The 27541-nt window shown below is 32.8% G+C and overlaps 1 protein-coding gene across 6 annotated transcripts in view; it reads left to right on the plus strand.

The window, feature by feature from the left end:
- BRINP3 (BMP/retinoic acid inducible neural specific 3) overlaps window positions 1-27541 on the plus strand; it is a 378045-nt gene that overhangs the window by 308969 nt on the left and 41535 nt on the right. For all 6 annotated transcript variants that reach the window (XM_055233832.2, XM_063613754.1, XM_055233830.2 and 3 more), the window contains one exon: window positions 5939-6161. In XM_055233832.2, coding sequence (XP_055089807.1) covers window positions 5939-6161 — 223 coding nt within the window. The remainder of the gene's footprint in view (window positions 1-5938; window positions 6162-27541) is intronic.

Consider the following 27541-nt stretch of genomic DNA (forward strand, 5'->3'; position numbering starts at 1 on the left):
CCCCATCTTAAAAAAAATAAATGCATAAGACGTATTTAGTGAGGTCAGTACTGCTAACTGCAATGAACAGCACCATATGGAACTAACCAACTAACCATTACCATTACTGCTGCAAACATTATCTTCTGAGAAAATTTCTCTAGGGACTCTCTTTGTCTTTGCATTAACAACTTAAGATCAAAATCTGGGTGGTACGCCTGTTTCTTCTAGTTTAAATGATACACCCAATCCCTCTGTAGCTGCAAGGACACTGGGAGAGTGAGGACCTGGGTTTTCCAGCTTCTAAGAGATAAGGCTGTATTTGAGTAATTTCTCAAACAGTTGAATGGGGTCATAAACAGGGCAACCCAATAAAGGACAGATTAATTGGCTTGATGTATCGAAATGCTTTAATATAAAACATGATACATCTTTCAGAGAAAAATAAAATAGTGAGAAAGAGCATACCTTATTTCTGGCAGCTACTAAGGAATTAAAATCTGTTTCTGATTTATGCCCTCATGTACCCATCGCTTTGTAGCCTCATAAAATTGGCCAGTTCACAAGCTATTGAACAGGCTTGCCATTTACTTTATGCAGCATTATAGTATTTTGTCAATTTCAGTGTAAACTCTATACCCATGACTTATAGAATGGTTTGAATAGACTTACATTGATGTGTGGCCACTCAAAGTCGTATCAGTGATTTACTGTAGATGTTGGGAAATTTCAAAACCAATACAAATCATTGAAATAGTCCCTTAGAAATGTTATGAGAAAAAACGTTTGCAAAAGTAAAAACTCAACCAGTTCTACTAAGGGTTATAGCGTTGGTCGAAATTTGTGTATTAGTAGTGCTCCCTGGAGGAGCAGATGCCATTTCAGCCCTTGGTAACTTTCTGCTATTCAGGACACTGTTTGCCTGGAATTTCTTTGTCTCAACTTTTCTTACCATGAGTCTTTCTTCTCACTCACATTCCCACTTCTTTCATATCTTGCTAATTTTGTATCTTACTGACTTAAAGCCAGTATTTCTGTAGTGCCAAGGTTTTTGATTAACTTATTTGCTAGAATTTTTTTTTTTTTTTGCCACTGAAAATCAGAAGACAGAGGAACTCATATTCCAGGAAAATGTGGTTCTCAAGAAACAAGAAATAGCTTTATTAGAGGGTGTTCTGGTTGGGCAATAACATTGAAAACATAGTTTCATATTTATTTGTCAGCTTTGGAGTTAGTACTTAGTATTGAGTCTAAACCAACTGTAGACTAAGCAACAACAAAACACACACAGACACACACACACACACACACACACAAATAAATAAAAATGAAAAATAAAAACCCAGCCAATGAAACAGAGCATACGTGTTATGTGTTCATGTATGGAAAGCCCCGAAGTTTTGCATTTAGTATGAGAAAGTAATCCTTTTTTTTAGTTTACTGCTTACAAAAAATTTGTGTTACTAGAATTTGTTATGAGCACATATTATTTTCCAAGAAATCCTATGTTCACAAACATAAGTAGAAGAAATGAATTTAAAGTCATTGGATTGGTAATATAAAATCAGAAATGATCATTTTTTTCTGTGTAAAAACAAATGTTTGCATGGATTCTTTATATATATATCAGACATATTTTTTCTATTTCTCTTTTTATTTTATGTGCCCTGTGATCATCCTTTATGTATTTTGTTAGATATTATGTATTTTTCTATTGTTGTAGTGAAACTGTTGCTATGCTTTCATAATAAATTTATTATCCATAATGCATTGCCATTTCTACTGAAATACTTTAATTATACCAATATGTACATTGATTTTAAAAAACACACATATCAAATGTGAGCCAGTAGAGTTTTACCTCATGTTAACAAGTAATTAAGTTATGTCATTTTATTTAAATGTCTGAGGCCAGGCACTGTAGGTCATACCTGAAACCCCAATGTTTTGGGTTGGCGAGATGGGAGGATTGCTTGAGCCTGTGCAATGTGGTAAGACCCCATGTCTACCAAAAAAAAAAAAAAAAAACCATAAAAGATAAAACATTAGCTAGGCATGTAATCCTACCTGCTGGAGTGGACAAGGCCAGAGAACTGCTTGAGTCCAAGAGTTCAAGGTTATAATGAGCTATGATCGTGCCACTCTACTTCAGCCTGGGCAATAGAGTGAAACCTTGTCTCTAAAAAATAATAAATAAAAAATCAATGTCTGAAACATAAGATATGTACTTGGTGTAATGATAATTCTGTAGCATTGTGCTTACATTGTATATGTATTCACAATATTAATATAAATTGTAATATAATTAGCACAATAATATGAATTAATAACAATCATAAAAGCAAGTACAAGTTTCCTCTTTCAATACTCCCTATCCATAGTCCTACTTACCAATGACAGCAGCTTCTGTTTTGAGTTATTTTAGTTGATTTATAACTCAAGAAATTATTTCCAAATAATGAAAAACTGATTAATGTTTTACATAATTCAGGAGGTAAATTATATGCCCTCAAAACTCTAGAAATTTTAGAATGCTTTGGAATATCCTTGAAAACATATTCTAAAGCAGTTCTGAATAGAGGTTCTGAACATTTGAAAGTACACAATTAACTGCATTGGTCAAAGTTTTTTTTATGTTTATTAGTCAGGGCAAAAATTCCAATCAGTGGGTATGTATCTGAGTCCGATTTTTTAACATCCCCAAAATTTTCAGTTCCCCACTCTCATCTGTTTAATTCAATTGCAAAGCATAGAAATAAATGCCAAAGATATAAATACATAAGATAATTGAATATAGTAGTGTTAATAAAACCTTTTGCTAACAGAGTTATGAAACCAAGTATTACCTGCGTTTTGCATATAAAATTAGTCCAATAAAATTTGCATGAAGGATTACTGGGATAAATAATTGAATTAATATTTATAGCTATTAGTTTCAAAATTAGCTAATTAGGTATCAAGTGTTATCTAGATTTTCTATTCACGGAAAAAGGATAAAGGCACAACAAACTTTGTTTAACTATTTTCAAAATTACTCAATTTTTAATGGAGAAGTAGTAGTAGTCCAGAGAGTTAACATCATGTCTCATTATTCATCTATAATTTATTAGAAAGTTGTCACCCAGCCTAATTCTATTTATTTCCACAGAATTCATTACTATAATACATTTCCTTATGTATTATTATTTGCTTCATGTGAAAAGTTTTAAGAAGACTGTGACTGACTATAAATTCCTGCCAGCTTAGATGATGTTTATTCCCATTATTATTGTTTTTGCAGTTTGTTACTGTATTTCTCCATCATCCTCATAATTATGCCATGAAAAGTACTCACTTGATACATACTTAACACAGAGATATTTGTAGAGTAAAATCTCTCTAATTACCGATATTTTAGATTAACTTTTTCTGGGTAATTTTTACATGGTATTAATTTGTTTTCTTTTACAGACTTATTTATGTATCCCCAAAAGTATGGCTATTGTGTATTTTCCACTTTAAAAGCAAATAATACTTTATTTTTTACACAGCTTTGGAAATTACTATAAGATAAAATGTTATCTGGTATCCCTAACAATTGTGGTTTATTTCTGTAGTTATGTAAATCGTTGATTTATATTATAATTCTAATGCGTCATTCAAATTTTATTTCTGTATTCTATAAATATAAATTTTACTAATTGCCAACAATAAAAGAAAAGATATCCACGGGAATATTTCTGGAGGTCTTCTAAGTAGAGTGAATTTCAGATACTGAAGATGTTATTTTTAACATCTGAAAATATTGCACATCATTAGTCATTTTTTGAAATAAAAAGACAGGTTTATCCATATTTGTTGTCATAGATTGAAACATCTGTATGTTCTGTGCACAACAGGTGTTCAATAAATGTTTTGGGTGACAGTGGTGACTCTTAAAGACTTCATAATGAAGTAATTATTCAAGTGTCATGTTAAAACCCTATTTCTTTGAAATTACATACTGGCAATTTTCAGCTGCCATACATTGTTATATTCACTTTAGTTCAGTTAAAATGTATTTAAAAATACTCCTTATCTTCAATAAAATTTATGAATTTAAATCCCTTCCCAATACTATTATAACAAACAATAAACATAATTAAACTATGTATACCTACAATACAATAAAGGATTTTCAAAACTATTCAAGTAAAAGATGACAATGAAATGAGTAATTAGTTTTGAAAATAGTGGCATCTGCTATGTGAATAATCCAAGAAATGCTTTCCAATTTCCATGCATTAACTCTTTATTCAAAAGAGGGAATCTCACAAAAGACACAAATGGGACCAAATAAAATATAGGATACTATTAAACTGGAATTATAGGCCAGGCAGAGTGGCTCACTCCTGTAATCCCAGCACTTTGGGAGGCAGAGGTGGTTGGATCACCTGAAGTCAGGAGTTCAAGATCAGCCTGACCAACAAGGTGAAACCCCATCTCTACTAAAAAATTACAAAAAATTAGGTGGGCGTGGTGGCAGGCACCTGTAATCACAGCTACTGGGGAGGCTGAGGCAGGAGAATCTCTTGAACACAGGATGTGGAGGTTGCAGTGAGCCGAGATGGCACCATTGCACTCCAGCCTGGGTAACGAGCAAAACTCTATCTGAAAAAAAAAATGCATCTATTATTTACACTTTGCTTACTTAAAAAATGGTTTGAAGCATATTGGACAGATATGCCCTATAAAATGTTTTCTCTTTTTTTTCTGTAAAAAGTACTGTAACTTTGCTTTAGTTTTCCTTCTTTTTTCAGATAAAAGTCTATTCCTTCAATGCCTGAAAGATGCCAGAACTCTGTACTTATCTGATCTAGGAAAAATAAACCCAATGATCATGAATATAATTCACTGTGAATTGTTAAAAAGTTGCATTTCCCAGCATTGATATTTCATAAAAGGGAAGTCATATAATATATTTTTCCTTTTGTGTCTGGCTTATTTCACTGAGTGTAATATCTTAAACATCCATCTATGCTGTAGCATGTGTCAGAACTTTATTCATTGTTATGGCTGAATAATATTCTATTGTATGTATATAATACATTCTGTGTATGTTCATATTTGTTGATTAACAGTCTAGTTGTTTCCACCTTTAGAAAATTATTTCAACTATCTTTTGTGTTCAGATATTTATTAGATCTTCTTGATAATTATTTATTTTAGTGTAGCATCAACTTTTATTCCTAATTTTGGTTAAACCAGACAGTTGAAAAGACAGCACAATTATTGACTCAAAAACAAAAGCCAATATTTCAGCTTTAAATTCTTTCCAATAGTTTTTTAGCATGTACTCATGTTTTAAATGGTTAGTCATAACAAATTAGAATATAGTCAGTTACAAAGAGGGTTAAAAATAAGATCAGTTATAATTAGGGGGCGTAGTTTAATATTATAATTTTATATTTAAAATCTAAAATTTTATATTTAAAAAGGTTTTTGCTTTTCTTTAAAAACTAATAAAATTATTTAGTAGCAACTTTATATATTTTCTATTCTGAGTTAATAAAAATTTCTGAAAAGGTTTTTAAATACACAAAGGATTATTAATACCATTGCCAAAAATGAAAGTCAGATTAATGATGACTATGTATTGAAGAAAGTTTACTGAAAGATCATTAAAAGAAGCACACAGAAAAATTAAGTTGAACTTAAACTTTCTGCTTCAACTATTTGCTTTAGCACAAATTATTTTAGTTTTCTTTTTTCATGAAAGTTCTATTTTAAAGGGAACAACAAAGAAGATAATTCTAAAGCATCCAAAAACCCCATCTTCTATTAATTTGTTACTCACAAATGATGCACTGTATTTATTTGTTCTTAATTTGACATATATGTGTATATGTATTTGTTCTTAATATTGACATATTATATGTGTTTATGAAAAACAGAAAACAATAGTTTCATAATTAAAGTGTTGAATTTTGACATTTTTCAGATGAATTCAAGTTATTTATGAAAAGGCTACCTATGAATTATTTCCTCAACACATCTACTATAATGCATTTGTGGACAATGGATTCTAATTTTCAGCGCCGTTACGAACAACTGGAGAACAGCATGAAACAACTTTTCCTAAAGGCACAGAAAATTGTACACAAGCTTTTTAGCCTTAGCAAGAGGTGTCATAAACAACCCCTCATCAGCCTGCCAAGACAAAGGTAAGACATTTGTGGCAATGTAAGCAATTAAGTTTATTGTTGAGAAAGTGTGTTGTTTTTATTTTTCAGAATGCAGGTGTGTTAATATACAAATCATGATCTAATTTATATTATTAGAGATAATTTGAAAACAATATATTAAGTCTCAAATAATAAATTATAGTTATTTTTCAAAGTAATAGTACAATGAGAAAAATATATACTAGCACTTATTTCTTTTTTTCTTTTCTTATCAAAATGAAGAAATCATTCTAATTTATTATGTGTTGTAGCCAACTAACAATTGCATTACAGTGAGCAGAAAAGCACGAAGCCCTATGGTTACATTGTGAGCCTAGGAAATAAACAGGATTAGAAATTAAAATTCCTCAATATGTAATTTTCAAATAAAATAATTCAAGATGTATTTTCTATAAACAGTGTATAGAAAACCATAAACCTAATTCTACAAAAACTTCTGAAAATTACTATGAAAACTTCTAAAATTTAATGGGAATGATGACAACAATTAAATTATTTGTGTCTGAACTGACTTGGGGAAGTAGTGATTGAATTTCCTGCTTTAGGATATACTGACCAGTAAGTGTAATAAAAAGTTGTATTTATCTATTTGAGGTCAGTTTGAAAACAAAAAGCTACGGGAAAATATAGTACAGTATCACAAGAAATATACATTGGTATCAGTATCTCTTACATAAAATGCTTGAATTTTGGCTTGCTGCTTAAATCATTAAGATGAGAAATCTATAATTATAGATTTCCTTTGCTGGAAGAAAAAAAAAACCCTGAAGGTTAGTACATAATTTTAAACATCCATATAAAAATAAAACATTGGATTGTTTTTGTTTGTTTGTTTGGTTTTACAATTTATTGGTGTCTAGCATACAAAAAATAAACTGTGCAACCATCATAATCTAAGGTGAGGTCATTTTCATTGCCTCAAAAAGGAATGGATTACCAATTAGCAGTCACTCCTCATAAACCCTCACCCAGTCCAAGGCTGTTTATATCTATAAATGTGTCTAATCTACTATTTTTCTCTATAGATTTGCCTATTTTGGACATTTTCTGTAAATGGGATCATACAATATATGGCCTTTTGTGACTAGCTTCTTTCACTTAGCAAACTGCTTTCAGGTTCTTCCATGTTGTAGCATCAGTAGTATGGGTATACCACATATTGCTTATTCGTTCATCACTTGATGAAGATGTGGCTTGTTGTACTTCTAAGCTATCATGAATAATGCTTCTATAAACATTCATGTACACTTTTTTATGTGGACATTTGTTTCAATTTTCTTGGGTATATACCAAAGTGGAGAAATGCTGAGTCATGAGACAACTATATTTAACATTTTGAGAAGCTACCAAACTGTTTTTCACAGTGGCTGCACCGTTTTGTATTTTCACCAGTCACAAATGACAACTCCAGTCTCTCCACATTATCTTCAACGCTTGTGATTTTGCATCATTTTGGTTATAGCTATCGAAGTGAGTATGAAATAATATCTTTTGGTTTTGATTTAAATTTCCCTAATGACTAACAATGTTGAGCATCTTTTCATGTATTTTGAACATCTTTTCATGTTCATTGTATATCTTTTATGGAAAAATATCTATTCAAACCCTTCACAGATTTCAATATTTTTTTTGAAAGTGAGCATTGAGTTGTAAGAGGACTTCATATGTTCTGATTGCAAATTCCTTATAAGTTGTATGATATACAAATAATTACTTCTATTCTTTAAGGTGTCTTTTCAGTTTCCTAGGCAGTCCTTTCTCTTTCTCTCTCTATCTCTCTCTCTCTCAATCTCTCTCTCTCCCCCTCTCTGTGGTCAGTTTAGCTAAAAGTTTTTCAACTTCATTTTTATTTTTCACTAACTTTTAGTTTTCTTGATAGTCATTTTTTTATTTTTAGTTCATTTTTCATACCAATTCTATTATTTTTTCTTCTTTGCTGTGTATTTAATGTCATTTTCTTTTTCTAGTTTCTTGGAATAAAAATTTAAGTTATTAATTTGAGAATATTCACCTTTTGGGAATAAAAAATTCTTTTTAATTTTTCAACTTTTTAGATTCAGGTGGTAAATGTACACGTTTGTTTCATAGGTATATTGCATGATGCTGAGGTTTGAGGTATGATTGATCCCGTCACCCAGGTAATGAGCATAGTACCCAGTGGTTTTCAATAATTGGCCCCCTCACTTTCTCTCCACTCTAATAGTCTCTAGTGTCTACTTTAGTATGTTTATGTCCATAAGTACCAAAAGTTTAGTTTTTGTATTAGTCCATTTTTATGCTGCGGATAAAGACATATTTGAGACTGGGAAGAAAAAGAGGTTTAATGGACTTACAGTTCCACACAGCTGGTGGAGGCCTCACAATCATGGCAGAAGACAAGGAGGATCAAGTCACATCTTACATGAATGGCAGCAGGCAAAGAGAGAACTTGTGCAGGGAAACTCACGTTTTTAAAACTATCAAATCTCATGAGACTTACTCACTATCACAAGAACAGCATGAGAAAGACCTGCCCCATGATTCAGTTACCTCCCAGGATATCCCTTCCACAACATGTGGTAATTCAAGATGAGATTTGGGTGGGAACACAGCCAAACTATATCAATTACCACTTATAAATAAATACACACGTTAATTGGCTTTCTGGTCTTGTGTTAACTCACTTAGGATAATCGCCTCAAGCTGCATTCATGTTACTGCAAAGGATGCGATTTTATTTTTTATGGCTATGTAGTATTCCATGGTATGTATGTACCATATGTTTTTATCCAGTCCACCATTGTTGGAAACCTAGGTTGATTCCTTGTTATTGCTTTCATCTTTTTAAATACAGGCATTCATATCAATAAAGCTTCCTCTAAGCACTGCTATAAATTATTATTTTATGCATCTCATAAGTTTTCTTATTTCCTCCACAAATAAGATATTTAATATGTCTTTTTGTGTACTCCCAGGGAACATTCCATGACAGGGAAAAGTGGCTGGGTGAAGATCTTGTTATTTGATTATAATGAGCCTTAAGCTTTATATATATAGGTTAAAAGCAATTTGAAAACATGAAATAGATTATTTTACCCAAAATAGAAAATGCAAGAAGATGAGGTGAATTAGGAAGCAAATTGATGAGTCTGGTTATAAAGACATTGACTTTAGGGTTCTTTTTAACTAATACGTCTAGAGCTGGATATGTATGTCTGAAGCTCAGGGAAGATTTGGACAATCTCAGGGAATCCAATCTCAAGGAATGGCAATCATTGGTTCACAGGAATCCATGAAATCTGAATCCAGCTGACATTTGAACAACATGAGTTTAAACTGCCTGGATCCAGTTATATGCAAACTTCTCCCAATCAAAAAGATTTTCACACAACCTTTTCCATCACCAAGTTCCTCATCCTCAACCTGGTGGATGAAAAATATAGTATTTATGGGATGCGAAACCCATGCATAAGGAAGGCTGACTTTTGTATCCTCAGATTCTGCAAGGCTTACTGTGGGACTTGAGTATGTGTTAATTTATTTTTTTAATATTGGGGGATGGAGGAATTCCTGGAACCAACCCTCCTGGGATACTGAGGGAAAGTGCAGATATATGTGGGATAAGTGAAGAAACAGAAACTGCAATTGAGCAGATACTAGAGTAAAATACATCATGGAAGCCACATTAATTTCTAGTAAAAATAAATAAATTATAAGTTCATGTACAAAAATGCTATAAAAGTTCAAGGTTTGTAGTGAAAATATGGGAAGCTGAAATTCCAGTTCAAATTGAGAGTATCCAACACAAATAAGTAGAATAAAATAGAGGTGTAATATTTTGATTAGAATTCAACATAGTATAGATAAATCTTTGTTTTCCAAAACTTCTAAATTAAATAAATCAAATATTGCCACAGAGTTTTCTTGACATTTTTTAAATTTAGCATAATTCCTAAATTGACTATTAGTCACCACATACACAAAAACAATGCAGACTTCTTGCTAGATAAATTTGCTCATTGAAGTTTGATATTTTCCATCCCCATTTTTTTTTACTGCTAATGTAACATTTTGTTTCTATTTCTCTTTTTTTTTCCATTTTAAAATAATAATATGAAATGACATCAGGAAAACAAAAAAAAATACGTACTGGATTCTAGGAGTGTAGAATTTGGTAGAGTGTAAAATGGACATTGGGTATTTGTAAGTTACGTTTTCAGAAATTTTTGAAGAGGAGGAAGATAAGCCATACCAGTAATTCGCTTTCATTACAAATTATGTTTTTTCTTGCCTTTATGGAATTGTTCTCAGTCATTCCCTTGAACTTTTATCACCCTAAGAACAGTCTTTCAATTTATGATCTTCTAAGATCTTGAAAAATATGCAAAAACAAACAAGACTTTCAAAGTACCTCTCCACCGGTAAGATATTTTCACATTTCCTATAAAATGACAGATTAAAGTTACTCTGTATAATGTATAGTTCTTCCTTTTCAATAAAGCTTGACATTTAGATTAATCTCACCATTTTTGCTCTGAGGAATTCATGTGACATAAAAATCATTTTTCTTACTTTAGAGTAAACTCTGAAGCCTGTGACAATTTGGTTTCCTTGAGGTAGTCAACTTTTGCTCCTATTCTAAAACTTTGCAGATCTATAACAATGGCTTACTAATTTCATCACAAGATAGTGATTACAACAATTGTATTATCTGCTTCCACACTGCTATAAAGAACTACCTGAGACTTGGTAATTTCTAAAGAAAAGAGGCTTAATTGACTCACAGTTCTTCATGGCTGGGGAGGCTGCAGGAAACTTAGAATCATGGAATAAGGCAAAGGGGAAGCAAGACACATCTTACATAGCACCAGGGGAGAGAGAGAGAAAGCAAGCTAGTGGGGAAGTGCTATACTTTTAAACCATCAGATCTTGTAAGAACTTACTCACTCAGGAGAACAGCACAGGGGAAACTGCCCCTTCAATTACCTCCCACTAGGTCCCTCCCTAATGTGGGGATTATAATTTGAGGTGAGATTTGAATAGGGACACAGAGCCAAATTATGTCAGCAGTTATTGAAAACTATCATAGTTAATTCCTAAAACGTAACTGAGCTGTACTATCTTGTGCTGCCATTCACAGAGCAGCAAGGATCCATAGAAATACTACATTTAATGAAGTGTTGGTAAAAGTTTAGCAACCAACTCTTTAGGAAAAAAGAAAGCTTTGATGAACAATATTTAACAATTTTTGTTCACTATCACAGTCAATATCAATATACCAATGTGATGTCACTGAACACAGAGTAGCGAATAGAAGTACACACTCAGATCTTCTAAGTCAGGACACACAGGCTGCAGCAAGCAAATAAAACAATTGAATATATTATTATTACGAAGTTATTCATATTTTATTAACAAAATAAGGTGAGATGTAATGGAATATTTTAATGCCACAGAGAAAAATGAGTTGAAGTCTACCTATTCATTATATGTTATGTCATGCACTCCTATGTATGCTCTTTCAACTTATATATGAAAATCTTCCAAATGCTGACATATATCAGTAGACAATAACAAAAGAACTTATTTTTAATATCATCATTGGACTCATGAGAAAAGCCTTTACATTTTAGAAAGCTGTCAGTCTTCTAGTGGCAGATAGAAGTTTCCCAAGTCTGTATGGTTCACTTGAATACTTTATTGTTATCATTGCCATTAATCAGTTATTTGTCCTGAAGCGACAGCCTCATTTTTTTAAGTTTTGATAACAGATCCACCAAGTGTCCAAGTCTGAATAACCATCATTTTTCTGTCAAACTATGTCAAGTAAAAATGGTTTTCCGTGGAAAACGTGGCTACCTCAGCTTGCAACTAAAATAATTGCAAAGTTAGTTTCCTCAAATCAACTATTATAGTGCTATCTGCAGCATAAGTCCTTTATTCATGTGTCTTGTTTTGACATGCAAATTTATACTAAAGATTAAGATGCAGTAAACTTTCTTTTAAATGCTTCAACATGAACATTCTTGAAAACATTTCTTTCTGTTTTATGAGTATGTATCAGTAAGGAATATATCCCCACTAGGAGAACAGTTTGGTGGCACTACTTGGTTTGTAGTAAGCCTTCAGCAGTAGTTTACTCTCCATTGCTTTAGAACTGTCAGTGAAAGTGTCAAAACAATGTAAAAGAAAAATGTCTTATTTATTTCTATGAAAATAGTTTTGACTTTGTGCATCTTCTGATAGGATCTTGCCCTCTTTTCCCACCTTCCTCCCACCTACACCCAGGGCTATGTGGATCACTTTTTAGGATAGAGAATGCCTGAAATGAATTTCTTCTCCTCCTAAGTAGCTAATAGACAGAAGACAAACACTTCTTCCTTTGCATCTTCTCTTCCTTTACTAGTACAACCCTGAGTTTCATCTGAGCGCATGCTGCATCACACCTGTATACCTTCCTTGCACCTAAGGTGGATACATGTATACAAATGGGAGGAATGCATGAAACTTCTAAATTGGTTCTTAAGGGAGGAATATGTGCCATCTTTTTTATCTCTTTCCCCTAGCTAAGATGAAAATGTGGCCGGGCGCGGTGGCTCACGCCTGTAATTCCAGCACTTTGGGAGGCCGAAGCGGGCGGATCACGAGGTCAGGAGATCGAGACCCTCCTGGCTAACACAGTGAAACCCCGTCTCTACTAAAAATACAAAAAATTAGCCGGGCGAGGTGGCGGGCACCTGTAGTTCCAGCTACTCTGGAGGCTGAGGCAGGAGAATGGCGTGAACCCCGGGGGGGCGGAGCCTGCAGTGAGCCGAGATAGCGCCACTGCACTCCAGCCTGGGCGACAGCGAGACTGTCTCAAAAGAAAAAAAAAAAAAAAGATGAAAATGTGATGACTAGAACTAAAAATCATAACTGAAGAAACTTGTGAAGAACTGTAGAACCCATTATCTTTGAGGCCACCGTATAAGTCATGGATTGTTTATGTTGTATTGTTATTTGAGAGGAATAAAATTCCATTTTGTATAAGTTACTGTTATTTAGTTATATTACTAGGGCCAAACTTGCATCCCAACAAATAAAAGTACCTTACAGAATGGCCTCCAAATTATTTATTTACTTACTCATTTTGTTGAGACAGAATCTTACACTGTTGCTCAGGCTGGTGTGATCATAGCTCACTGTGGCCTTGACGTCCTGAGCTCAAGCGATCCTCCAACCTCAGTCTCCTGAATAGCTGGGACTACAGGCCTGAGCCACCATGGCTGACCCAAATTCTTTAATATTATAGAATCTATGATTTAGTTAAAAATTGCATTTATATATTAATGTGAGGGACTTTTGCTGAAAGCAATTTTATATAAAACTGTATGGAAGTTAGGATATTAGTTTTCTTACACTTACATGTTATAAAATGATCTTTTATTATTTTATTATTATTTGAGTTTCAGGCACTCCAGGATGACTCACAAGCACATACTCTATAATAATGAAGCAGTAAATTTACAAACCCTTACATTTATGTATTAAATGTTGTTATTGAGAAATGCAAACATGAAATACCCAGTGCATGAAAGGTGCTTAGATAAGTATTTTCCATTTCAAAAACAGAAAACCCATTTTCTTGTGTGTAGGTATTTTCTAATACACTCATAAATTTTCGGCAAAATGTCTTTCATGTGTTTCATACTCAAAATAAAATTGGCCATAAAGATAATGTTCTAAATGCAAACAAAGTGTTACTTAAGAAAGAATGTCTTAGTTGTCTGAATTCTGATTCAAGGGAGCCAAGATTAGCTTCTTGAGGACAACAGAAGAAGAAAAAAATATAGTGCATGTACCCCACTGTTCTTGACTGGGATAACTTCTAAGTAAGTTTCAAAGTAGAGAAAAGTTTTCCTATCACTTATGCTACCTATTTTCATCTAGTTCTTGGTATAGCTTACATTTCAGCCACCATGGCTCTAAAATGGCCTTGGTTTTATTTTTGCCATCATATTTCCACTCTGACCTACTCAGAAATCTTTTAATTATCTTCCACTTTATTATGTCTCAGACAGTTGTCAGTTGAAATTAGTTTTTTAAACTACTTTATATGTATTATGTGTATGTATAAAAATTATTGGTACTCTTTAATTATACTATTTGTCAGCCATGCCAGTCACTAATTTGGGCATTTTAGGCAGAGTACGACCATAATGATAAAATAAAATTAAAGTCTGTAGAAATATAGTGTTGTGCTTGCTTTTCTTCATCTTTTTCTCATGGATGAAAGATTAGGACATAGACTTCGGTACCTCAACATTTTGTCCAGTGAACTCTCTCTGCAGCCCACAATGTACACAAGAAAGATGTCCAGATTCAACCCAATAGAGGCACTTTTTTTAGATAGCTGATTTTGACAATACTAACAGTCAAAAAGGGCTTTGCTTTTTGTGGGGGCAGAGGGGTTGGGGGAGATTCTGTGGACTTATATATATATTTGTGCATGTATGTAATAGTTCAAAATGATCATCTCATTATTTTTATAGAGAATCGGCATGTTGTTTTTTGGACCATATCAAATTCGATTTTTACAACAATGAGAAAGTGTAAATAAACTCTGAGTCTCTCTGAGAAGGTAATAAAGAATTATTTGCTCGAGATAGGTACCTAGCATGAAAGCTACTAGAAGGCAACTAAAGTGTTGAGATAATGACTGCCATGGTTAGTTAACAAAAAATATATTTAAAAAGGACCAAAAAATTCTCTCTCTCTCTCTCTATATATATATATATATATGAATTAATTTTTAAAAGAATTAATTTTACTGACAACTATCTAAAATAATAAATTTATCTAAGATAATATATTTTATCTTAAATAAATACATTCCTTTTTTAAAAGGGAGTGGTGGTTAAACAAATTTGGAGATTCCTGAATACTACAGCCCTTTTTGGAAACCTACAATGCATGCATACCAAATACTCCATAAAGTTTTACAATTAGGAAATAAACATGATTAGACTAATTTAAACAAGGAATTTTCAGAATTAAATTTCTACTTCCTTAAATACCTGTTAAATTGTCCCAGTACATGCTTGGGGATCAGTGTCACATCATTTTTTACCCAGTTTTTTTATTTTAGGCTTGTCTTTGGTTGTAATATAGTAACTTCAATCACAGTAAAATATTCGGCAATTACCTTCAGCTGAAAATTATGTTAGAGGACTCTTCTTTGCTCAACTCTTTAGTTGTCTTCTTTGTGCTGGGTAACAATCACTGGCAAACAATAACTTCATTACCTTCTCAAATGGACTCAGAGATTACACCACTATGTCCTTGTAAAATTCTAATTTGATAAGGCCAGCAAATACAATGCTGATTCATTTACTAGGACATATTTTTGTCAGATTTCTTTCTTATAACCTTTACTTCTGAGATTTTCGTCTCAATTTTTATTTTGGCTTATATAGAGAGAGTTACTTTAAGTGAGACTCTTCTTTTGATATTGATACATGAACTTACATCTGAGAGAAAAATATTATGGAGTACAAATTGATAAACTGATTATTTGCTGATATCACATTAACTGTCAATCATTTGTAGATAAGACACATAGTGTAAATCCATATAGATCCCAAGGTACTAATGTTTCTCCAGATCTTATAATGTTTTTGACCGTGAAATCTTTAGAATGATTGTACTTTTGCTTTTTAAATATAATTAAGTTAGGGCTGAATCTCTAATAGGTCTCATCTATATTTGAATCACTTCTAAACAATTTTACTTATGTTTTTGAATAAGTGGATGCCTTTTAAACTGCCAAATAAATAAGAATCCGAACATCATTTTTTCTTTTTTTTTGAGACTGAGTCTTGCTCTGTCACCCAGGCTGGAGTGCAGTGGCACGATCTCGGCTCACTGCAACCTCCACTTCCTGGGTTCAAGCGATTCTACGGCCTTAGCCTGCCAAGTAGCTGATATTACATGCACACACCACACTCGACTTTTTTTTATATTTTTGGTAGAGACAGGGTTTCTATTCTGAGGATGTGGTGGTTTTGTTATCTCACAGCAGAATCGCATCTCATATATCAGAATTATTTATCTTATCTGTGACCTTTCACTTCCCATTAAAATGTTGTGGCCAGGGGTAGACACCATGATATTGGTGTCATCTGACTGAGATTAGACTAGTATTTTAAAATCTCCTATTCTTTAAAAATATAATAGTGCATGCATAAAAGAGGAACAACTCAAAGTGTTTTCTCAAAGTGTGAGAATCTTTTTTGTCAGCTTTCATACAAATAATATTGGAAGCATCAATGCATATAAATGAAATTGGCTGTTTCAAAACTGTCATTAGGTAAATATGTAGATGCTTGCCCTAAATTTCTCATTCTGAATGATAATATTAATAAATAATACGATGTTGTACTAAACACCAGAAATCAGGTAAATCTTACAAATGATATCATTTCTGATCAAACTTGCTCAAGTCAGTGGGGAAAACCTAATTTGAGTTGCTTTAATGATACATTTAATCTAATGACTAATTTGGTAACACCACTTAGATGCGGTATGCAATCTCTAATATCAATACTATGGGTTAGAATCCTCATGCAGAGGACAAAAAAGTACCTATAAATAATCTTCCTCACCGCCTTTTAGCATCATTTTCTAACATGTATATGTATCTATGTATGTACACACACGCACACACAAACACACACACATAGATATGCACATATATACCAACTCATTAAAATGGCATATGAGTGAAATCCGGAGTTCTTTTCCTTGAGCATTAAATTAAGACACTGTTTTCTAAAAGTGAAAATGGTTTTATAAATCAAGAGGGTGAAAACTGCATATTAGCAGATGCATACCAGCACAAATCCCTAACACTGAAAAAAAATGTGAAGCACTTCATTTTAGGCAGCCAACACAAGTTATAAAGTGAGTGAATACATTTCAAAAATCAATGCCAATTGAAATAAAAATCTCCTATCTCACAATCTAGATGCACTTCAGACAACAACAAATAGAACATCACAAAAGAACATTGACGTGACAAAAGAACACTCAAGAAAATGAAGGTCAGTTTGCTGTGGTGGTTGTATTAAGCTCAGCAGGAAGAATTCATGTAGGCTTCTAAAAGGAAATACAAAAGATCAAATCTCAGGTAACACTTTTTATTGAACTGAAATAAAATTAGCTCATATAAGCAGGAAAGTTAGCTATAAACAAATATAAAACAATGTACATTAGTAATAATATAAGGAAATTCTACCAGGTCTCTCTCTCTCTCACACACACACACACACACACACACACACACCTACTCAACAATATCCTAAGTGCACACTAACATGCATGCACTGACACGTGTATACAAAAACATACATGCTCCTTCAACTATATATTTAATACATAAGGAGAACAATACATGATTATGATCTAAATACATGATTTTTCCTTTATAACCTCATCTAAATTCCTATGGAACTGAACAAAACTGTGTCACTACCTGAAATTATTAAATCATTCATCAATATGCAATAATAGGGAGAGATATTTTGAAAGATAAACTGCAGAAAGTAAACAGGAATGAAGCTGAAGCTGACCAAATCACAATTCATCACATGTAAGTGAAATACCTATCTAAATAGCAGAAGAGACATGCAGTGGAATCCACCAATGTCTCTTTACGAAGAGCCACAGACATACCGAGCTAAAAGAGATTATCCTGGAACTGACTCACTAATGACAACTGTCATGGTTAGCTAGTTATTAGCTAACATGTATTAAGTACAAACGTGTGTCAAACACTGTTCTAAATGCTTTACCATTTTTCATTTTTAACTTAATACAATGTTATAAGGTGGGTAGTAGTTTTACTTTAAAATTTACAATTGAAGATTCTGAAGTTTTGATAATCTAAACAAATTGAGCAAGATTACTCAACTACTGGTGGCAGAGCTAGAGTCCAAACTCATGCAATCTGGCTATAGAGGTCGTCGAGTTCTTCATTACTCTACCATGTCCTTTCTCAGGTTTATCATGTTTGTTAAAGAAGGTGTCCTAGTTCTTCCCAATCCGTGATCATTGAAAAGTTTGAGAAAGTATTAAATTCATGCAAAAAACATTAAGTAATAGAATGGAAAAATAGGAAAACAAGAAAAAGTTTAGAAGATAAAAATATGATTACTAAATTTAAAACTAAAATACAGTAGACTGTTAAAAGAAGAGCATTGGTTTATTACAGTAAAACAAGCTAATGCAGTACTATAAATAAAGAATGAGGAGATAGAATTTATTTATTTATTTTTTATTTTTATTTATATATATATTTTTTTGTGACAGAGTCTCACTCTGTTGCCCAGGCTGTGTACAGTGGCGCAATCTCAGCTCACTGCAAGCTCCACCTCCCGGGTTCACACCATTCTCCTGCCTCAGCATCTCGAGTAGCTGGGACAACAGGCGCCCGCCACCACGCCCGGCTAGTTTTTCTGTATTTTTAGTAGAGACGGGGTTGCTCCGTGTTAGTCAGGATGGTCTCGATCTCCTGACCTCTTGATCCACCCGCCTCGGCCTCCCAAAGTGTTGGGATGACAGGCGTGAGCCACCGCGCCCGGCCAGAATTTATTTTAAAAGTGAGGTTCATGAAGAGCATGGTTGAGAGTAAAAATATACAGCATGCATAATAGAATTTCCATAAAGAGAAGCCTGATACTTCATTGAGAAGAGGCAATGAGAAAGAGAGAGAGAGAGAGCTTTTCTTGAAATTGGATGAAAAAAGACTCAGCACCAAGCAAAGTATATAAAATAGAATTGTATTATGTAATAGTTCTGAGTTAATATCATCATTTTTAGCTACTCCGTTTCAGTTTTTCTTAGTTCATCAATGAGTTTAAATATTTGACGTATTTTAAAGCCCACGGGCACAAAGGAAGAGAAAAAGTGTGCACAACAGCATGCTCATCTCACATGTCTGGCTCCAAGTCAGCAATTACAGCATTTGTCTGTCATACATCCAGGCCTCTTTATTTCTAGATGGAAGTAACTTAAGGCAGACATGGCTAGCAGCTCTTTCTGGACCACAGATTGGCTTCTCAGATTCCTATCTTTCTTCTCTCAGGGAGAACCAGAGGAACAAAGCAGTTTGTCAGGATGTCAAGTAGTATATGGTTATAAAAGGAAATATAGCAGTCCAATCTAACCATGAGAGGGAAACTGACTTCCAGCTGGTCTTTCCAAGATTGTGACAGCAAAATAATTTTGTTTTGTTTTGTTTTCCTCACTGGAAAGGTAAACAAGTAAGAATGAAAACAATTTCTTTAATCTAAAACACTAATTGCAAGATATGGTAGATTAACGCATGCTGTTTTGAGAAGAAAAAATATGACTCAAGAATTTTCTGCTTAGTGAATTGATGTTTTATTTGAGAGGAAAACAAAAGGACTTTCATATATATAAAGTGCCTTTAGATATTATAATCTCTAGTTCTGAAAATGTTGCTTATTAAACAAATTAATAGAATCATCAACTCAAGAAGGTATATAAACTTTATCCTGAAATAAATTATTCTTATTGTATAGTAAATTTATGCCAAAGAAGAGATCGTCTTCTATTACTTATTGTTTATCCTTGTTTAGTAAGTTTGCCAGTAAAATAAAACTTGAATCTACATAATTTGAAAATTAGAAAATATACAATATTGATATTTAAAATAAAACGTGCTTATTAGTTGTGGAGGGCACGCATATTTACATGGAAAGCCCCATAGAATATAATTTAAAAAAACTGAAAAAATGTACTTAAAGAAATTTGCTAGCTACAAAATAAATAAAAATGAATACCCTACCAATACGCAAACAAAACTCCTTAAGAAAATATAACAGAAAAGAATACATCCACAAGGATATCAAAATATGTAATATAAGAAAATAAATGTAATAAAAATCTTGTGGGAATTTAAGGGAAATTTTGAATAAATGGAGAGCTTGCTCGTTTTCTGAATGGAAAAATAATTCTGTATATATATATTTTATCCATTAATATTTTCCACTAAATTAATATTGTAATATAATACTAATTATCAATTTAATACAATATTAATTGAAATTTATCTGGGAAAACAAGTAAGCAAATACAGTAAATAATATTTTAAAAGAGGGATAATGATAGTAGACTAGGATTGCCAAATATTAAAATATTTTCTAAAGAAATAAAATAGTGTTCCAGAAGAGCTCTGACTACACTGCTGAGTAGCCACTGAAAATTGCTTAATCTCTTTTGACTTCAGTTTCCTACCTATAATGAATACTTTCCTTACCAAATTACTATGAAAATGAATCTGTTTTATATGTGTGAAGTCTCAGCATTTATTAAAACTCAAACATAATCTATTTGATAATGATGATGATAGTACTGATGGTGGTGATGATATAGTAATTAAAATATTGAATATTTATATAAAGATATAGTAATTGAAATAGTACAGAAAATGCTACAAAGTCTAGAAATACATTCACGTATATGTAGCAATTTGATTTATGAGTGTAACATTCAAGTGGGCTACAAAGGTATACAAGGAGAAGGTATACCAAGACACTCCTTTTAAGGTTATATTAATTCCCTGATGTTAAAAGTTTAACAAAGTCCAGATTAGGTCATTTATTTTATCATAATCTAATAAGGTTAAATATTTTAAGTGAACATTTTTTGCTCTTTTAAAAAATTATTTCAAGTTTTGGGGTACAGGTGGTTTCTGGTTACATGGATTATTTCTTTATTGATGATTTCTGAGATTTTAGAGCACTCATCACCTGAGCACTGTACATTGTACCCAATGTGTGGTCTTTGATCCCTCACCCCCCTTTTAACTTTCCCCTCCGAGTCCCCAAAGTCCATTATATCATTTTTATGCCTTTAAGTCCTTATAGCTTAACTCCCACTTATAGGTGAGAACATTTGATACTTGGTTTTTCCATTCCTGAGATACTTCACTTAGAATAATGGCCTCCAGCTCCAACTAAGTTGCTGCAAAAGACATTATTTTATTCCTTTTTGTGGTTGAGTGGTATTCCATGGTATGTGTGTATATATGTATGTGTGTGAATGTATATATAATAACATTTTCTTTATTCACCCTTTGGTTGATGGGCAGTTAGGTTGGTTTCATATCTTTGCAGTTGCAAATTGTGATGCTATAAAAATGTGTATGCATGTGTCTTTTTCATATAATGACTTCTTTTCCTTTGGGTAGATACCCAGTAGTGGGATTGCTGGATTGAATGGTAGGTCTACTTTTTGTTCTTTAAGGAATCTCCATACTGGTTTCCACAGTGGTTGTACTAATTTACATTTAAGTGAAATTGTTGACATGCAATTTTTAAAAATGAAATTCTTCCCTGATTGGAAATTAAGAAACCCATTCCTACTTAATCCTTTGTTCAAAGAAAATTCGAAGGGAAATTTCAGACTTTAAAGAAAGCAGTTCAAAAGAGAACACTTCATAGTGCTATGAGAACACAGTGAATTCTAGACTCAAAATAAAGCTCATAGTTACAAATGCCTTAATTGATAAAGAAGGAATAAAAAATTAAATGAGATTTAGATGAATTCAGAAAAGTTGCATGATACAAAATCAACATACAAAAAGTTAAAGTTACTGAGAACTTGTAACCATTTTTTATTTCATTGGACAAATAAACATTTAATGTCATGTATGACACAGGACATACATTAGCCTGCACAATTTTATATAGAGGGAGATTATATATAATGTATATAAATAGCCTGGAAATTATGAGTTAATGATTTAGTGGGGTGAAAAAAATAAAATAAATGGGAAAATTATATATTATTTTTGAAGATTATCAGTATTATGGAAAAAATAAGCCAGAAAAGAAAAAAAGGAAATGCCAGGGGTTAGATATCTATGTGGTCGTTATTGTGTTTACAATTTTAAACAAGACTATCTGCAAAGATATGAAGACAGTGAGAATGCAGTATGCCATATGTATATCTGGAGAAGTGAATTACAGGCCGGCTGAACAGAAGCATGTTCAAATTCCTGAGGTGTAGTGGGGCCTGGAGTGCTCCAGGAATCGTGAGGAGCCCCTGTGGCTTCCCATGGAGAGTATAGTAATAGAAAACATAGTCAGAGGGTTATTGGGGATGACTGACAGATCATTGGGAAAGGTGATAAAATACCCATTTTGAAAAGTATGAAGATGAGACATGTTCATTGGTAAGATTTTTCTGACTTTAGAAGGTTAGAAATATTATTTAGGTTTTTCCAGGCAACAAGAAACTATGGAAGGCAATCTTTTATAAAAATGATATAAGTTTAATCTCAAAAATTACACAAAAATGGAAAAAAGATGAACATGCTTAGTTTTCTAATTTAATTATTAAAATATAACATATCTTAATGGAAATAAAGTGACCACCTAGAGGAAAGGCTACAGCACAATGGGTCGAAATTTCTGTAGGATACTAACATCCCAGATGAGACTACACAGCTGATGATGCCATTGTCCATTAATAAGATTCCAGGGCTATCATGAATTCCTCTGCCCTAAACTTGGAGTCAGATACTTTCCCTGAACTTCCACTTTGTTTTAGGGCAGGTTAGAATTAGAGAATGAAATATGGATGCTATGGATGCCATTGTATTATTTTATAGGAGCACTTGGGGAAGATACTAGCTATGAGCCAGTTTAGTGAAAGAAAGGAAATAAAAAGGGGGAGGGGTTTGCATTTCAGAAAGACATTAATTGATACTGAAATTTCCTATAATTTTCTTGGCACATTTTGTGTCTCCTATGCCTGTACATTATTTGGTGTTTCTGCAGCCTCTCTTAAAGAATCTTGTACAACAAACAGGGAGAATTTTCCCCTTAATACTCTCCTATTCATTTTCATGGACATTAATACCCAAACAAGCCAACCAGACATCATGCTCCTTGCATAAATTTGTGAGGAAATTAGATCAATATTTTATTGATAATATTATTTGATAAAATTATAAATGGTCATGGCTATGCAATTCTCATAACTTTCAGATTACCAATCTGTCTAGGGATTCATAATTCTAAATTTTGTAGTCCAGTTAGCATTTGATAAAGGGATATTACCTAGCCACCACCTTGAATTTGGCTAAAATGACTTAAAATAGTCATGGCATACCTCAGTACTGACATTCAGCTAGAGCCAGCACATAGCAGTGTAAGAGCTGATACCATTCTTATATGTTGGGTGTTCATTCTGATGGGCTGGTGTTCATGCAATGCTAGTCATTAAATGTTTTTGGATTCAGCCCTTACTCATCTATAAAAATATACATTGCCTAGATAGAGGAATAACTCAGTTTTGGGGGTGTTGCTGTTAAGCATCCCTCTCAGAACATTCTGTTATTGTTTCCATATCCACAAAGGACTATTGGTCTTGCAAGTATGAGAATGGTCCCTCAATATTCCTTAGGAAAAGGCTGTTTTCTATTTTTAACTGAAAGGCCTGACCTTTGAGTAGTTCCACTGGTGAGCCAGTTTCTCTTTGCATTCAGAAGCTGGGGATCATTACATTTTCTGCATCTGTTTCCATGTCATCTTCATGATTTTATTATTTCTCTTGGCCTAACCAAACTGAAGTGAGTGGACACATCTTCTGAAAGCCAGCAGTCTCCATGTGGTAGAGGTAATCTAACTTCAGTCTAAGAGCTTTGCTGTTCTCCATAAGCCAAAAATCGTTAGAAAGATAATCAGACAAGTAGGTAGGCTACTTGCATTTTATTTTCCTCCACTCCAAGCTGATGTATAGTTCTATGTTTTTGTATATTTTAAAACATTTTAATTTTTTGATTGAAAACTTCTTACAAATCATCTTTACTTTAAAGAAGGAAATTGGGTAGCTAGGCTCTCTTCTCCTATTTCCTCAGATACCACAGAAAACTCAAGCCAAAATTCTAATATCTGGAAAAGGTAAAATAAAAACTACTTACAGCCTTTCAGGAAATTTTTTTCGATAACAGTTTTCCAGGCATAGTTTTAGTCTCTCCTTTTATCTCAGAACTCCTTGGTCCAGAAAGGCAAACTTTTTTTTTTTCCCTAAACAAAATGTATTGCTGAAGCAAAAAGTGAGCTTTTTGATAATTAGATTAACTTTTCTCAGGCGTACTTCAATTCCATATTTTTAAATTTTTTATTTGAAAGATATTTTTTCAAGTATAAAAATATTTCTGATAGGTTATACTCTGAACACAAAATGAAGACAACTATGGTGTCAAACACTTATAGAAAAGAAAAAAAAAGAAAATTAAATTGTAAAAAATGAAGACGAAACCCCACTCAAATTAGTATCCAAGATAAACTATACCTTTGTACCTGGCATTTTCTGTAAAAACAAAGATCAACACACACGTATTAAAATAGAATTACTTAAAAAATATAGCATGAACCTTATCATTTCCAATGCCAATGCAAAACAAAAACCTCTCTTTAACTCTGTTTTCAGCTCTAGCCATATCCAAATCCTTAGCAGTTTTCCACTTTCTGACTAGAATGAGATTTCCTTTCCACATAACTAATTATGATTAGTTATCATTTCAGGTGCTTCTTGACCTTTCATGTATCAGGTTATGTAAAATGTTTCTTCAATTATGTTGTTCATTTTTATTGAGCTCTTTGTATTCCCATTATTAGGTGAAAATAGTTATTTACATATTCTGAGGCAAGCACTTTTTTTCTGACTTGTAAATGTGGTCAACCAGAATGTGGATTGCCATTAATAAAGTCTAATTTATCAGTTATTTTCTTCTATAGGTAGAAAGGTTGAGTCCAAAGAAATTTTTGCCAATCACAACTTGAACAGATTTTCTCCCATATTTTCTTCTGGAAAAAAGAGTCTTTTTATTTTATATTTATTTTTTCTTTTCATGTTTACTTTTTACTTTTTAAACTTTTATTCATATTTTTCATAATCGATATCTTTTATGATCCTCACATTAACTACTTGGGAGGTACAAATCAGGCTTTATTATTTTATTTTACATATGGGAAAAATAATGAGGATTAAAGTCTGGCATGGTGGCTCACGCCTGTGATCCCAGCACTTTTGGAGGCCGTGGCAGGCTGATCATAAGGTCAGGAGTTTGAGACCAGCCTGACCAACATGGTGAAATTCCGTCTCTACTAAAAATACAAAAATTAGTCCAACGTGGTGGCGTGCGCCTGTAACTCAACTACTTAATGAGGCTGAGGCAGGAGAATTGCTTGAACCAGGAGGCGGAGGTTGCAGTGAGCAGAGATTGTGCCACTTCACACCAGCCTGGGTGACAGAGCAAGACTCTGTCTCAGAAAAAATAAAGAAAGAAAATAAGAAGAAAAAGAAAGAGGATTTAAATATTAAGTGATAGTCTAAAGGTTATACAGTTATAAAATTGTGGTGTTAATTCTGGAATTGAGCCCCAGTCTAGTGCAATGTCTTCTTGACTATACTGCAGACAAACAAACATCTCAATCAAGAATATGGATTTAAATCCCAGGCATAAAATTATCTTTACTACTGGGAAAATAACTAAGAGTTATAGCAATTTAGTATTGATGAAAAACAGGAGCTTCTTTTTACTAGCAGAAAATCTATAAAATATATTATATTCATATCTTAATGGCAAAATTTGCACAAGAGACACAAATCAATTGACATTTGATATTTTCATTAGTAAAATAAATTAGGTACAGTCTGCAAGATTATAACATTCAAATTAGAAAACCTATGAAAAACAGGCCTCATTTAAAGAAACATGGCATTAAAATGCTAAAGCCAAGGGACTCTTTCAAGAATATTTATAAGAGAGTCAGTGTATAATTCTGCACCTGTTGTTAAGAGGAGGTACAACTGGTCAAGTTCCTATTTGAATTAGCATCAAAGATTTTAAAAAATAGCCTCTCTGTTTGTAAGTTTTCCCGCTCTTGTGAATAGAGATTTGTCTTTTGCAAGGGAGGAGTGGCAGACTATCATTCTCTTCAGGCAGCACCTGTGAAATTTGGCAAACTTGAGTGTCTTAAGCTGCTGGCATGAATAGCTTTACACTATGTGGGTAAAGAGGCCACCAGTACTTTCTAATGAATGAATCCATGGAATGCTAATTTTAATATCCTTGAATTATGTGACTAGTTCAATGTTTATGTGCTGTTTTGAAATAGAGTTCATCTCACTGCGTTTGAAAACAAATTCTACAGCTTTAATTTTAACATTTTATTAAAGTTTGTTTTGATGTTGAGCAATGTCAAAATTAATTTATTTTTTATTCTAAAATTTATGGTTTTAGGAAATAAAATTAAACTATATTAATATAAAAGTTTACTTTTATGCTTGCCATAAGATTAATAGTTAACAGCAGGTTTATATGTATAAATATAGTTCTGTGTGGCACATTTTCATACAGTGTGGTTAAGTGAACAGACGTATTAGGTAAATTATGTTTTCATGGCAAATGAAGTCATTTAATAAACATATAATGATAGTATCACATATAATTGTAGATTTTGCATCTTCTTATCTTTCTATGAATCTTTATATTTACACTAATAATACAAGTATATTTAAAAGAATAATCAAGATGGTTTTGAATGTTAGTGAAAAGTGTTTGTATAGATTCACTTCAACATGAACAATATTTGCAAGAAATAAAGTTTAAGTGGAGAAATGCTTCTGGTAATGTTTAACAAAATAAAAAATACTCAAATTAAGAGCAGCTTAGCTGTTTTTCCCTAAAATATTTTTAACCTATTTCCGCTATTTGCTATATATGTTTTCAAAACCCAGTTGAAATATTATCTCCTTTCTTGAAAATTTTTCTTAACCCCTTTCTCTACAACAAAGTTAGAAATTGTCTTTTGGAATTCAATATTTCTCAATTTTGTCTTATTACATTTTTATCATATTTATTTGCTTACGTTTGTCTTTTCCAATAGAAAGCAAGCCTTCAGAGACAAGGATTGTGGTTTACCCATGGGGTAGCCCCTTGACTTAACATAATGAGTATCCAAAACATGTTTATGATAGATATAATATTGGGCCTATAAACATGAGAAAGGTAACACTGAATGTTGCCTGGAGAAAACCTTAACTATGTAGATTTATGTCATATTCTATATTGTCTCAAATCTGGCTTGACTGAACTCTAAATATCATTCAGCAATAAAGTCGCATTTTTGCTCCTTTCCTACAGTGACTTGAAAGTGTTTACTATTTCCTTCAAGTCTCCCTGCCCATCTTTCCTTCTAATGTTCTTTATTAACAGCAGACCTAGTATTTTTTCACACATAAAAATTAATAAAATAATTCATAGTCAGTGTGGTTTTGCAAGTCAGACACTCAAATGTCAG

This window comes from Symphalangus syndactylus, chromosome 19, assembly GCF_028878055.3.
Source record: "Symphalangus syndactylus isolate Jambi chromosome 19, NHGRI_mSymSyn1-v2.1_pri, whole genome shotgun sequence".
In the NCBI taxonomy this organism is placed as follows: Eukaryota; Metazoa; Chordata; class Mammalia; order Primates; family Hylobatidae; genus Symphalangus; species Symphalangus syndactylus.